The sequence below is a fragment of the Amia ocellicauda genome, chromosome 5 (assembly GCF_036373705.1).
Source record: "Amia ocellicauda isolate fAmiCal2 chromosome 5, fAmiCal2.hap1, whole genome shotgun sequence".
Classification (NCBI taxonomy): Eukaryota; Metazoa; Chordata; class Actinopteri; order Amiiformes; family Amiidae; genus Amia; species Amia ocellicauda.
In genome coordinates this window covers 21,862,726-21,877,988 of record NC_089854.1, presented here as the reverse complement: position 1 = coordinate 21,877,988, position 15,263 = coordinate 21,862,726, and the positions used below count along the sequence as shown (strand labels likewise).

The 15,263-nt window shown below is 42.2% G+C and overlaps 1 protein-coding gene and 1 long non-coding RNA gene across 2 annotated transcripts; both read right to left on the bottom strand.

The window, feature by feature from the left end:
• Nucleotides 1-2,561: 2,561 nt before the first annotated feature.
• cd7al (cd7 antigen-like) lies at nucleotides 2,562-5,610 on the bottom strand. Its single transcript, XM_066704312.1, has 5 exons — nucleotides 5,555-5,610; nucleotides 5,258-5,398; nucleotides 4,115-4,489; nucleotides 3,723-3,823; nucleotides 2,562-3,266 (listed from the first exon to the last, which is right to left on the bottom strand). Exons 2-5 carry the CDS (start codon nucleotides 5,310-5,312, stop codon nucleotides 3,066-3,068), a joined length of 732 nt encoding a protein of 243 aa, XP_066560409.1. The 5' UTR covers nucleotides 5,313-5,398; nucleotides 5,555-5,610; the 3' UTR covers nucleotides 2,562-3,065.
• Nucleotides 5,611-11,630: 6,020 nt separating this feature from the next.
• On the bottom strand, nucleotides 11,631-13,959 carry LOC136749777 (uncharacterized). The gene is made up of 4 exons (XR_010816790.1): nucleotides 13,583-13,959; nucleotides 13,287-13,377; nucleotides 12,665-12,976; nucleotides 11,631-12,454 (listed from the first exon to the last, which is right to left on the bottom strand). It is a non-coding gene; the product is annotated as an uncharacterized LOC136749777 (long non-coding RNA).
• Between the last annotated feature and the right edge of the window lie 1,304 nt (nucleotides 13,960-15,263).

Below are 15,263 nucleotides of genomic sequence, written 5' to 3'. Positions count from 1 at the left end.
ATATTTACCAAATAATGGACTCAAAATGAACTTAAAAGAAAAAAAATACGAAAATGAATAAAAAGGAGTGCTTTATATATAAATCTATATATTAAAAAAATTGCTTTACATTTTAAACAAAATGATCAATGATTTTTGATTGTTAAAAAGAAAAAAATGGACAGTGATCGAACATACCATGGCTGTATGTTTTAAACTTTATTGTATTTTCTTAATATGAGCTCCCTGTCCTGCGCTGATCAGGAGAACATTGTGCATTACTGTCCGTTTCCTCCTTTCTGTCTGTCAGTCTCTCTCTCTCTCTCTCTCTCTCTCTCTCTCTCTCTCTTCCTGTGTCGGGTATTAATAATAATTAAAAATAAAAAGTTGGTTTCTGCAACAAATTAGAAAAAATAAATAGCTGGTTTTAAAAGGATCATGAACTATGCACAAAATGGGGGGGCTTTGGCCTGGTTTGTCGTTCATCCGTGTCTCCTGGGTTGGGGTTTTTGTCGTAGGGGTGTGTTTTTTGTGTTCAATCAGATGCGATGTCGTCCCCCCCACCCCTGTTTCCTCCCCCCATTTTCGATGAATCTCGGATTGCATCGCCATGCTGTACATTTCTAAACCAATGATCACGTCTGACTCGGAGGACTCTGGGCTCCGGTGGCGGCCCGTTACTCTGGAGGGTTCCTAGTGTTTTTATCTTTTCATTTTCTGTTTGTGGGGGGGTGGGTGGGCGGGAGAGGGAATGAGGGTTGCGCTTTTTTTTTTTTTTTTTGCCTTTTATTTGGAAAATGTTTAAAAGGAAAAAAAAAATGTCTGTACTATGAGATTTTAAAAATAATAATAATAATAATAATAATCGGTGGCTTTTAATGTTTTTTCTCTCTCCTCATAGAATGTGATTGTTAAAGACATGCACCGAGAAAAACATGTTTTCATGAACTATGGAGCTTCTTTCAAACTATTAATAAATTGCAGATTTTTTCTTGGCTGTTGAAAAATCATGTCATGAGTTGTTTTTCTTCCCCTCCCCCTCCCCCCTATGTATGTAGGGAGGCAGGCAGTCATAATGACTCATGTGCAGCAAATACTGGATCTTGTGATACACCCCAATATTTGCCAGTGGGTGTGTGTGTTACAGAAAGTGTTGAACAAAATGCATGTTGCTGTCCTGTTGCTTATTGCAGGTAAGTGATACCCTAGAGTGGATCCCAGTCCTGGTCCTGGTGGAACACTGACGCTGCTGGTGTTTGTTCCAACTGAGCTCTCAATTACTTAATTGAACCCTTAATTGAAGTAATTTGATTACAATTGAAACTTTAAATTATGTAAATGATAAAAGGTTGGTTCCTTAATAAGTTAATGATTTCCTTATACAATGTTATACTTAACTTAAAACCCCTACTCTTAAAAATAATTAAAAGGCTCTGATTTGGGAAATTGTTAGTTCAATTAAGGGTTAAATTAAAGTATTGAGAGTTCAGTTGGAACAAAACCCACCCGGGTAGGGGCTCCTCCAGGACCAGGATTGAGAACCCCTGCCCTAAGACATCAATACCTGCATACATTTCATATCTTAAATAGAATCTTATATTTAATCCTGTTTTTTATTAATCCTTTGAATTGAAAAATAACCCCACAAACCATTTATATGCAGGATAGAAAAGGTGAGGCTATTTTTTAATGAGCTTAGTGGTCTTACAAAGTTTTAACGTCTTTAACTGAATAGGAAATCGCTGACACCCGATTAATGAGCTGTAAATATGTGGTTATATCAGTTGGTGTCTGGTCCCACACTGATAGATGTAGTTTGCACCATACACTGCAGTGTCTGTCTGATAACATCTGCTGCCTGAAGTGTGACTTCAGCTAGCCACAGAATATGAATATATATATATATATATATGTATTTTTTTTTTCTGTTTTCTCTAGAAATGGTGAAACTACCATCTGCCTGGAAAGTTAAACATCTAAGAGAGAGATGGGGGGTGGGGGGCAGGAAACGAGGTAAAGACCCTAAATGCCAAGCAGGGGCAGCGATAGAAAAAGATTCTTTTTTTTTAGTAAGCATCAGAAAACAAAAATGCGAATCTCCACCTCAAATGAAAGGAGGCACACTTTAAAGCTTTATGACTGATAGATTTAGAGTAGTCAGAATAGTCAGAATAAAGATATGATAAATGGGTTCCAATCAAGGTTTCACTGCACAGGGACAGTCACTTTTGTCTCGGAGCAGAGAAGGACTTGGTGACGGCATCGATTTGGGTATTTTAAAAGGCTGAAAGCATCAGTCGGGCCAAACCATTACTTTCAGACCAGCAAGTTGGGATCAGCTTATTTGAAATCAGCTTATTGTTTCCTGTTGTTCAGGACATCCCCATTGAAACCAGATGGAATTCCCTAAATTAAAAGTGTGTGTTCCTTCTACAATAGTTTCTGTGTTGAAAAAAAAATTGGCAATGTGTAATTAGGGGGTTTCATCAAAACTGAATTCAAGCTTCTGTTTCTGTGCCAACCTCAAATGACACTTGTTTGTTGTCAAATTGTTCACGTGCACAATAATACTCCACACTAACTTAGGCGCTACAATCAACCATTTATTAATGCTTAATAAATATACAGTATACATGGGATTCATTCTATTAACACATTTGAGAGTCATCGAACCGCATTGCATTAATAAGCATGAATGTACATGTTAATTGGGCTTTTTGAAGTCCATTTAAGTTTGTAATTTGCATTAGCATTAATCAGTTAATCTGGGAAACCTATCGTTGACGTTAACGTTCTCATAGAGCGCAATAACTGGATATAAACACTAAACCGCTCTCAGTATTACAAGCATTAATGTCACTCAGATCACACACGTCTGTCTGTGTGATTATTTGGCCAGTGCTGGCCTGGAGAGAAAGGACCTGTGTCAGAGTCAAGTGGTCAAAGGGCCTCCGTTCTCTGTGATGGGTGGCAGAGGAAAGCAGATTTCCCTCAGCTGGTGGTCTGTGTAATCGACTGGTGAGATGCAGGTGTCTTCCCTATAGTCCGTCCGTTTGTCCTTTGTCGCCCTCCTGTAGGGTCTCGAGTTACAGGGAGGGGGTGCCGGTGATCAGGTTGTTGTAGTGAGACTCGTACGTGTTGTTGAGGGGTGCTGAGGTTTCCTTTTCCTCCAGGTGCGACAGTTCAGCGAAACCGTGAGGAATTCGCTTTCCGGCTGGCTGCAAGCGGCCCATGTCTTCATACACGACATCGTTGGCTTTTGGTTTTGCCTTGCACCACAACTTGGTCTGGAAAGAACAAATGTGGGTTTCAGCGAGAGGCATAGCAAGATAAATAAAAAAACAAAATTCCTGTGCAAAACCCCGTCCACATTTTGTCTGTCGATGTACATTTTTGTCTTGTTTTCCCTTAATATGTATTATTTCTTAAGAGGCCCTTAGCCTTCTGCAAGTGCACCCTGGTGAATTTGTTTTTGTCTTATTTAACATTGTGTTGCTGTGGCTTACCAGAGTTTTTGCATTGGTTTCAGACTCGTTCAACATGAAATGAATATCCAACAAACGGAAAGACATCGCTGCTAAAGGGGTATAGTTCTTAAACTACACACACCGCCAGAAATCATGTCAGATGAAAGGTGTGAATACTTTAGACTACATTCACAATCCTATTTAATGACTTAACTAAGTTAATGATACAACAGGCCTCCTTTTTCTAGTGTGGTGTTGTCGTGATGCTGTACTCACACACTGAATGGTACACAGCACGACCACGATGACCAACAGCAGGCCCACGGCTCCGGATATGGAGAACAACAAGGTCGGGTAACTGGAGCAGCGCAGGTTCTCTGTGGAGACATGAACAATAGAAGCCGAGGATTGTGTGTGACAGCAGAGCAGTGGATTTGGGCGTGTGTGTACGTATCATTGTATATGATCACCCCTTCCCCACTCCAACCACCGCCACCCTTTTGATTGGATTGTTGGTGTATTTCTGATCTAGAACTGAAGGGTCTGCGTTATAGAGTCATCACTCAGGGTTTTGCTGGTTACAGTTTGCTCAATAATACCCAAAGAACCTCAAACCACAGTTAGTTGCAGCTGCCTTGAAACCTTCTGGCTTATTGTTCATAACCTACCTGTTCTTTTTACAAAAACAACAAAGTCGTTTTTTCCGGAGACATTTCTGTAGTGGGTAACGGCTTCATAGAGGAAGTCACAGACATACAACCCAGAGTCGTTGTGCCTGAGATCAGAAATGGTCACGTTGAGTTTGTTTGAGCTCAGCTTCCCAGCGATCTTAAGGCGACCGCTGTACCAGGATTCGACAGTTGAATCGGCGGTGTCTGCGTCCAGAAACAGCATTTCAAACACAGGTCCGGGGTGTTTTCTCCTCAGGTAGAATCCTGTTGGAGAATCATTTCCGTTCTGGGACACGAAGTGGAGCACTACAGAGCCCCCTTCTCGACTCTCCAGGTACACGACATCCCGTGGAGCTGAAAACACACTGGGCTCTGAAAGAGAGAGGGAGTGTGTTTTTTTAAAAGGTCACAAATGGATTAGGTTTAAATGCCAGTGGAAATGACTGCCACCAGAACTGGTTACCTCAACAGCATTAGGTTCTGGGGGGAGATTAACAGACTAAAGCGGGGGTTCCCCACCCTGCTCCCCTACCCTACTTAATTTACTTTAACTGAACTGAATAATTTGCTTACACTTGACTTTTTAAATTGCGAAACTGGTTCCTTAATAAGATCAGTTCCTTATACAGTTTTATACTTGAAAGCCCTACTGTTTACAATATTTAAAAGGAAAATATTACTTCAAATAAGGGTTCAATTAAGTAACTAAGACCTTGGTTGGAACAAAAACCAGCAGCAGGGTAGGAGGTCCGCCACTGAACTATATATTAATCAGGGAGTTTTAAACCCTTGTGGTTTAATTTACTTTATTTTGGGGGAGAGAACAGGGTGACAGTGGGAGGTCCCTTACACCCCGAACCCTCATTGGTTTTGTGAAAATTTAGGTGACCTCCTGACCAGATCAGTTTTATTTTAATCAGGATGGAGGGCTCAAATTACTGCTCCATTTTGTCATAGCTTATTCTTCATTTTTAAATTAATACCATGCACTATTTTTGTATTATTTTGTTGTCTATTATTTGGGGGGTTATAACATGCCAATAAAATCCAGTAATCCACCAATCAACTACACCTTGAACTTCCAAAATACCTTCTGTACGTGTCAAAAAGCATCTCTTGGGAAATAAGACATTAACTTACCAAATACCAGTGCTGCCACGAAAGACATCCAAAACATGGAATGAAAGCCCCTCATGGTTTGCGGGGAGCTGTCCAGCTGTTTTCAAAGAGTAATGAAGCCAACAACGAATATTTTACTGACCCTCCTCCGCTGGAAGCAATCTGTGATGATGTAACAAGCACATTTCAAATACAAATGAAAGGCCTCATTGAGGAATTCACCCTCTAAAGAATGTTTAAAAACACTTAATATAATTTTGGTCACCGTTTAATGTGATACAAGTACAACTGTAGTAAGACTAAGACTATGTTCATTACTTTTGATATGAGCTCTCTGTTCAACAGCCCCGCCTCCAGTTCGGTCTGGAGGAAGTATGCGTGCAATCTGTCTCCCTTTCTCCCTCCCTCTCTCTACACACACTTTCACAACATAGATTAGATGTGTTAATAGTGTGTTATATTGCAATATAGTGTGCAGTGTCATCTTGCTTCTGAACTACAATGACATCACAGTTCAGCATGGAGACTCTTCATTTAACTTAAATGTCAGATTAACATCTCACTTAAAGGAAGAATGTGATATCAAAGAGCAAAATCAAATGAAACTGAAGGAAGCCAAGGTTGCAGGATGGTAACAGATAATGTAGGAGTGATCTGATAGTTATAGTGAGCAATTTAGCTAAATTATTCACATCAATTAAAAATACCATTCAAATAAGTAACATTTTGCTCAGGGCTAGGGTTCAAGGCCCAGTAAACCTAGGCTTATGTTAATGTATTGCGTCTCTATAAGGAGATTAACTCAATAATCAGGGTAGCCAGGTAATAAAGTACACAAATTAAAGAAAAAATCTGAATAAATGAGTGGAGGAACATAAAAAATGCAGATGCCTCCAAATAGGTGTAATGCATGATACAAATAGGCAATTAACATCCTATCATGCTCTGTGGCATGTATAAAAATGCTGAGCAGGACCAGTAGGATCAAGATGGCAAGAGGAAAGGATCTAAGTGACTTTGAAACAGGGGTCATTATTGGGGCACACAGACGCTCAACTGGCTCGTGTTCTGGACAAGTGGGCGAGTGCATGTGTGGCGACACCAAGAGAACAGTACAGGCCTGACTGCTTGACCCCTACAGTGAGGGGGGTCTGGAGGCTCGGTTATGCTGTGGGAGGTATTTTTCTGCCATGGTTTGGGTCCACTTGTCCTCTTAGAGCAGTGGTCCTCAAAGTCGTGCCCACATTGCTTATTCTAAATTTTAAATAAAATAAGTTTATTGAGGGGGGAAAAAGCACCAACAGATTTTAATTCTTGAAAAAAATGTATTCCAATAATGCACTGCAAAAACAAATTAAAACAAATGAAACAAAAAATATTTGTCATGCACTCTCACGCACAAACGTGCAGTGTAGTGAGAGATCGGAGCAGAGAGTTTCAGAATTACATGTCTGTGGAACAGGCACTCAAGTCCAGCAAAATAACAGATTTGTGGGTGCAATTACCAAAATAAAAATACAACTGTTAGTATCCGCAGCTTCAAAGATCCTCCGCATGTTCACAGCACATATCTGTGCAGGCACGCTGCCTTATTGGTCCTGACAAAACCTCCCACACCGCACCTCTTCAGCCTCCGCGGACTGCAGTTAACCCATGCCCCCCCACCCCCCCACCGGACTGCTAGATTCGTGCCCGTGGAAAACATATATTGCAGAACACTGCCTTAGAGGGAAGGGTCACTCCAAATCATTACAAAGTGATTCTGAGTGATCACCTTTATCCTATGGAGAAACATTTCTATCCTGATGGGAGTGGTCTCTTCCAGGATGACAATGCCCCCATCCACAGGGCACGAGGGCTCACTGAATGGTGTGATGAGTATGTTATGGCCTTCACAGTCACCAGATCTCAACCCAATTGAACACCTATGGGAGATTCTGGACCGATGTGTTAGACAGCGCTCTCCAGACCATCATCAAAACCCCAAATGAGGGAATATCTTTTGGAAGAATGGTGTTCATCCCTCCAGTAGAGTCCAGAGACTCGCAGAATCTGTGCCAAGAGCATTGAAGCTGTTCTGGCGGCTCTTGGTGGCCCAACTCCTTACGCAGACACTGTTGTTTTTCCTTTAATTTGTCATCCATCTGTACTTATTGGCTTATTTTATGTTGGTTTACTTTATTTTATTTATTTATTTTGTTGTAGTATGTTCACTCCTGACATCACTGAGTATCACTCTGTAAAGCGCTCTGTGGCTACCCTGTGAAGGATGTTAGCTTAGCCAATATATGTATCTGTGGTTGAAGCAAAGAGCAATTTGCTAAGTTTTGGTACAAATTGCTCCTGAGCCTCAAGTAGAATATTCTTAAAATATAACCATCCATTTTCAACTGACTCTGTATCCAGTGTGCTCCAGTCTACCTCTTCTAAGTGCCGCCTCATACCGTCAAGGTTTGCTTTTCTAAAATTGTAGACCATTGTTTTAGACTTGGTCCTTGTTTTTTGAATGTATTCCTCAAAGCTAACCATAATCAGGACATTCAGAGAAGAGAACAGGTAATTGTTTATTTTTATTTTGGTCATTGAAAGTTTGCTGCATGCATTTGATTCAGTACATCAGAAATGAGAAAACCTTTCTTACCATACAGCATTTTACATATAGAAGTAATGTCCATTACTATTTTTACTATGCTATGTTCTCCCAACAGCAAGAGGCTCTCATTGTTGTTATGGTCCTACAAAACAATGCCATCCGACTGCGTGAAATACATCAACAGTGTCAGCCTTTCTACCATTGACCATGTCCTCCAAAGCAATAGGGTACGCGTGTACAGAGTACCCTTTGAACGCAACTCAGAAAGGGTCAAAGATCTACGATGTCAGTATGTGCAAGTAAGTGTACACTCATACACTTTCAGCGCTGATGCTTACAGTACAATTCTATGCTACTAGCCTACTGTAACTTTAAACTGCACTATATTGTAGTGTATGTAAATCAGGAGTGCATACAAATACTATTGCTGAAGTCTGTCTTTCTGTATCACTTACTAAACTACTTATTTATCTATTTTTATATTGAGAGAGTGTTTGAATTGGATTCCATGGAAAGGCCCCATGAATACTTTTTTGTAGATGAAGCAGGGTTCAATCTGGTGAAGAGGAGAAGGAGAGGCAGTGTGACCCTTTGTGCAGCCAAGTAATTGTGGGGTTCTCCACTGTCATGCAACCCTGGGGCCATATAAGACTGAAAATCTTACATTTCCGTGTGGTCTTTGGGATGTTTTGTTTGAGTGTGAGCAGCAGGATCATCAGCAAGCAGTGCACACTGTCTATCTCAATGTCAGCTTTCACCGTGGTGTCTGGATATGCGAGTGGTTCAACATCAGCCAGTGATTCAGAAATGTTTGCCTTCCTCCATACAGCCCTTTCCTCAACCCAACAGAAGAGTTTTTCTCTGCGTGGCGGTGGAAGGTCTATGACCGAAACCCATATACCAGGGAAAATCTCATACAGGCATTTGGAATTGGCCTGTGGTGACACAGGTGTGGAGTGTTGTCAACGCTGGATCCAGCACACCAGAGGCCAAAACACACCTGGCAAGGGACAACATTGCCTGTGATGTGGACGAGTCCTCTGGTCGGACCTAGCACAAATACATGATTCTGAGGCAGAATGAATCTCTCATTGACTTTGATTTTGCACGAACAAGCAGGAACTAAAGAGAGCTGCAGTGCAGGCCTGGCAGAGCATCACCAAGGAAGAAACCCAGCATCTGGTGATGTCTATGGGTTCCAGACTTCAGGCAGTCATTGACTGCAAAGGATTTGCAACCAAGTATTGAAACTCACAATTTAATTCATGATTATGTTAGTTAGTCCAATTACTTCTGAGCCTCTAAAATTGGGGGGAACAATTATAAACATAGGTGTAATTCCTACACCGCTCACCCAATTTGGATGTAACTACCCTCAAATTAAAGATGAAAGTCTACACTTAAAGCACATATTGATTGTTTCCTTTCAAATCCATTGTGGTGGCGTACAGAGACAAAATGATGACAATTGTGTCACTGTCCAAATATTTATGGACCTAACTGTACATGCTCTGGACGCTGTGTTCTGCATTTTTTTATGTAGTGTCTAATGAATGCTCTGTAGTGTTTATATATTGACTCGCTGTGTGTATGATCTGAAAGCATTGTTTGATTTTGAGCACAGATTAAATGGTTTTGAGGCGATTGATTTTGCCAGAAGAGTCAGGGGTTTTGTGAATGTACTTTGAAGATTTGGTTTTGTGTTTAAAGTTTTGAGAAAATGGGTGAAGTTTTCAAGAAATGTCTTTGCAATTGTGAAACACTGTAACCAATATATGTATCTGTACCTGTGCAGCAGGGGGCAGCAGAACAGTGAGAGTGTGTTTGGCGTTGGGCATCGCAGCCAGTTTTCGCACACATACAGTCTGATTAGACTACAATGGCATTTCGATGATAGAAAAGCCATCTTGTTCCCATTTTCCTTGAGCCATTATTTCTTAGCATCTACACAAACAAATTGATAAACCCACACATTGAATTGTTTTTATTCTTGTTCTTTTTCTCCATGAAATGGTGAGGGTTAACTCCCCTAATGGCAGACCGTGTTGTCGGAAAACATGGATGACATAGGATGCTACTGATGGGAAAGCAGGCATGTCAATTAGGAACACGACAAGTTGCTGCCATTAGTGGAGACAGTATGGTTAGTTAGCCAATTAGTGACATGGATGGTAGGTGTGCTGAGGGCTCCCCTTCACTGCATTCGTAAAGCTGGGGGAAGCAACCCGAAATCAGTACAACTGGGTTTTAAGTTGGTAGTTAATAAAACAAAACAATTTGACATTCACCACTGTATGCTAGAATCAAACAGGAAGAGTGATCTTATACACTATAGCAACACATCGCCTAAAGGTGTGCAAAACCGTGAGTGTGGGAATTGAGTGTCACACGTTCAGTACCCAGTCAGTATCTTTATTGTGTCTTTATCATTGGTGTGGTGGATTTTTCTGTTGTGCTTCACTGGAGTAAAGGTGTCTGGCTGTAACCCAAAATAATCTGGAAACCAGTTTTTTCTCTATATATAAATGTTAAATTAAATATCTGCACCATACATGATCTGTTTGTATGTACTCTTAAGGGTCTCTCTCCGGGCAGGTCGGGTGGTCCGTTAGATCCTCCAGATCATGGGTTTGAGAAACTCCTCCACAGCTCTGCAAGCGTTTCCTGATCTGGTACAGTTTGATAAAGTATTGGGCAACAGTTCAGTCTCGTGGCCCCTTTATCGTGATCAACAACTGCTTGCATGTTGACTCTCACCTGCAGTTTCACTTCTCAAAGCGTATTTTGAATTGTTCTCGCTTTGACAAAGGCACGCTGCTTATTTTTATCTTTTGCTTTTTTATTTTTGCAAGAACTGTGGCGTCCCTGTTATCTGTGTTGTGCAGAACCAGCCTCCGGAAGTCGTTTTGCCTGTGGTATCAGACAAGGTAGAGAGAGAGGAAACAATACTTTCACTTTCTGAGAAATAAATCAAATTAGATGTTTGTGGTTTGATCCTGACAAGATCAATTTTGCAATATGACAAGAAAACATTGAAAAGGACAGTTCTAACTCCTAGACTGTGAATCCTGGACCGGGCTTCCACAGTGCTGCTGGGCCCGGACGTACTGGTCCCAGAAATAGATCGGTGACTATAGAAATTCACTCATTTTCAATGCAACAGCCTGGTTTGATATCACACACACACGTTAGACTGACTTTCAGCAGCAGCAATCGCAGCAGATCTATATTATTAGCTACTGCCCTTCAGGTGTTAAAAATATAAACACCAGATGATCCCCCATGCTGGAGCAGCCTCTGTCCATCGGGGGGCAGTGTTTAACAGCAAGTGAGACAGAGAACAATCCCCCTTCAGGAGTAAGTAAATAAGAGGAATACAATTGCTAATTCGACACAAGTTAGGGAGCTCGTCTGGCTGCTGCCAAAACACAGCGCTTGCCAATGTTAAATCTTCATCACGGCTTTCCTTTATAGAGAGAGAGCGTCCCTGTAAAAGAAGTACAGAGCATGTCCTTTAAGGTGTGTATGGGTTGTTGTTGTGTAAGTATTTTAAGATTGATGATGAAACCGGTCACTCTCTCATTGTGGCTCATGTGTTCCTGATTAAGCAGCAGATTCTCAGCAGGAGTCAATGCTAGATCTCTATCGATATGTATAGATGTATATTGATATGTATTGATATCTGCGCTCAGACAGGAAGGGGAGTCCAGTCATGTTTGCAGAGTCCAGTATTTGCAGCAGTTTGTCTCCTACTGTCCGTGCTGAGTTGTGTTTGGACACGAAAGACTCTGAATATTCAGCCAGGGTTTTCTAAGTATATTTTAATAGGTAACAGGAGTTTACAATCCTTGGGGATTTGTACATTACATTGTGCTTTGGCATGCAACTTTTCATCTGTTTCTAAAAGCCATTCTTTGATAATATGCTTTTATTTAGTTGCCGCCATCCCCCCAACATCCTAAATTAATTGATGGTATTTTCACTCATTTTCACTCGAGTTCCTGGGGCGATTGCCGAGTGCAGACGGGGTCTGAAGACAAAACTGCACACTGCCAGAAACTACGTGTAAAGCAGAAGTTGTGCAATCTTGATGGGTTTTATCAAGTTATTAAAAAATAGATCACATGGAAGATGTACAAAGCATCAACGGAGGCTCTTGTCCTCTTTTCTTTCCTTTCTCCTTCTGCAGGGTTGTCTCTGTTCCTCCTCTGACCAGGTGGAGACCTACCTGGGGCAGGTGCGTCTCTGCTAAAGGGTCGAGTAACAAGCAATTGAAAACAGGGTGTACAATAACAATAATGGCGCCATTTCTGCAGTGCCAGCGCTCCCAGTTGGGACAGTTCTGACTTCACTGGGGAAATGGATCGTCTCATTCGTTAAGTATGCCCCTGTCCTGTAGATCCACAGGGCGCAGGTGTATGTGGGCTCTCGACTGTCCTCGGTGTTGTGTGTGCCGATGATGTTGAACAGACCCTCTTTGGTTAGTTGACTGTAGCTGGTGACTTCACTGGTGGTCAGGTTTGTGTTCCCGGTAAACCAGTGCACTTCCCCAGCCCGGTTAACTCCGTAAAAGCTGCACGTCAGGTTCGGAAGAGATTTTTCCAACTGGACGTTCTCGTACTGATCTGGAAGAGGAAAGGTGGAAAGTTAGAGAGTTGTGCGTTTTAATGATGTGATTTATGCAGAAAAAAAGCATTCATTGAACAGTTAGGTGCCAGCCCTGGGAGCTCTGTGCTTGTGATCAAAATCTCGAACCACTCACTGTGTTGGGCACAGTCTAGCCGTCGTTTCATCTGCAGTGTATAGATATCCTTTTTTAAAAAACAACAACTTACCGGGCAGGGTCACAGTTGTGTCTGCATACTTCATCCCGGCTTTCGACTTGAATTTGCAAATGTATCTCCCTTCATCTGAGGGCACTACATGCGGAATGGTCAGGGATAGTTGCCGGTCACTGAAGGTACATGTAGCTTGTGGTACAACCCCACCGGCTGTAGTGTATTCACACAAGATGCTTTTGTTCTCTACCTTACTCCAACGGATGTTAATGTTCCCCAGGTCCATCTCTGAGGATATGTGACAGTTCAGTGTGGTGCTGGTATTGTATCTCTCTGGAAGCAATGCATTTACTTCCAGGTCCACAAAATCTGCAACACAAAGGGGAAAATATTCACAAAGTCCAGGCAGGATCGGTGTGGGTGCAATATAGCAGCCGTCCGTGAGCAGGATACTACTCACCTGCCTGGAAAATGTGCTTGTATTAATTATTTACAAAGAGCAAAGTGCACAACCAGGTAAATAGGGAACAAATCACTCAGGATTGATAGCATATCAGTGTGTAATTCAGAGAGATTGACTTGGAATTCTATCAATTATCAAATAAAATTAATGTTCTGTTTATTCCTAGTATACATATTCATGTCTTAAAATCACACGTCTTTTTGAAGTGTTACTTACTATTGGTTGAGGTGACCGTGAACACTGCAAAGAGCCAAAACAAAGCAACCCGCAGCTCCGCAGTTCCCATCCTGGATTTGTTTCTCTCAGCCTGTAAGATGAATGATTGTCTTTCAGTTAAACCGAGCTCGATCTGCTCTGTGTGAACCTCAGATGTATTCACGATCATGCAAATAAACGTGTTTTGGAGTCAGTTGTCGTATAACACCGGCTTTTCAAAAGCAGACTCCCTCTTTTCTTTTTTCTGTTGCTATTGCGGTGCTGGGAAGTTTGATCGGGGTGTCCGGGGTACTCACCTCTGCAAAACGAAGAAACATGCAACTGAGACAGATCCCTTTGTTCTGTTCCTCACCCTGTTGCAGCTTAGACCCGTCAGGAACCCCAGGAATAAACAGAATACTAACAGGGTTTCTTTCAAGACTAACAACACAGTCCTGCTAATGACGGCACTTGAGAGCAGTCTGAGTTCACCTTTGAGGAACGAGTAGCACTTTCCTTGTGTCACAGAATTCACCAGCTTGTAGGAAATGCTTGTCACAGCACGATCGGAGGGAGGGGGGAATTCCATGAGTATTTCACAGGTTTGGCTCTGTTTACAACAGGAGTTCACAGATCTATTGGCTTGGCTTTCACAGCTGAACACTTTTCAGGCTGTTCAAAGAAGTGGAAACTGGGTGTGGGGCATTTATGACCTGGAAACTGCTAATCTGTGCTTCACTTGCCAATATCTGCAACCTAAAGGAAATAACCTTCACCAGTATTAATAGAAATTCCTAACAGGACCAAAACAAGAGTATCTGAAGAGTATATAGACTGAGTTACTATACTGAAGTGTGCAAATAGGTCCTCGATGGTACCTTAAACACATTCCTTGTTTGTGTAGCAAAAGGTGTGTGTGTGTACGATGTCTATACACACTTACACAGTGCATATCGTTTTTTGTGTTTTCTTCGTCCCAGGAAAACAGTCTGTGCGGTGCATTACAAAACTTTGAAGGATTGTTCAATTTGGATTCATTTATTTTCCCCCACAACTGTTCCGTCAAAGTCCTACCACGCATCATCGACTGTGCAGGCGTTTAAATCAGACTCCTTACCGCTCCGGCTGTCTCGAGCGCTGTCCCCGCGGCCTCAGCGCGCTCGTCCTGCCATCCCCAACCAGGTGGACCTGCTCCACTGCGGCCCGGTGGGCGGGCGACTCCGCTTTATAGAGACGGGCTCCCAACACGCTGACCTAGGCAGTTCTCCTCTTCCATATGGCCGCTCACACTTCCTGATGTTTTGTTATGAGCGGACGCAGGATGTAATGTGCGGCTTCTGTGGAGAGAATGGTGGAAACTTACTGACTGGTGAGATTTATACCGGCTCTCTCATGACAAGGGGCGGACGGGGGGGTACTTGACATGGTGTCAGCCCAGATCTTTCCAGACTGACACTCCTGCAACTCAACCAGAGCACAGTCCCAGAAGAGCAAGAAAATTGGCACCGATACAGAGGGATGGAATTAGGATTCTCGCCGTGGTTTTCTCTCTCCAGCCTGGTGCGTCATCCCTTGTAAGTGGATAAAGGAAAGCGATAGATGGACTGATGGAGCCGTATTGCTTTTAAGGCGTCCTTATTGCTAATGGGGTACTTACTGAGAACGCACAATCGAGCTGGGAACCGAAGTCAGATTTATACATTGCGGCCAAGGACGGGAGAGTGTTGTACAGCCGGCTGGGATGTTTGAGAGGATCATTTTATTAAACAGCCTAGGGCCTGCAATCTCCAACTTTACAACTCCATTTATTTTACAACGTGATGCCTCTATGAACGGCCTGTTTTAGTTTTTTAATTCATCTTTCTGCTGTAATAAGCTATCTCCTTCTTAAACAGGATTACCCGATCAGATGTCAAATAAAAATGTTCTGACATTATTTATTTTGTTGTAAATCACCCGAATATGATTCCCAGCTGTGGGGGATGAGAGATGTTGTTT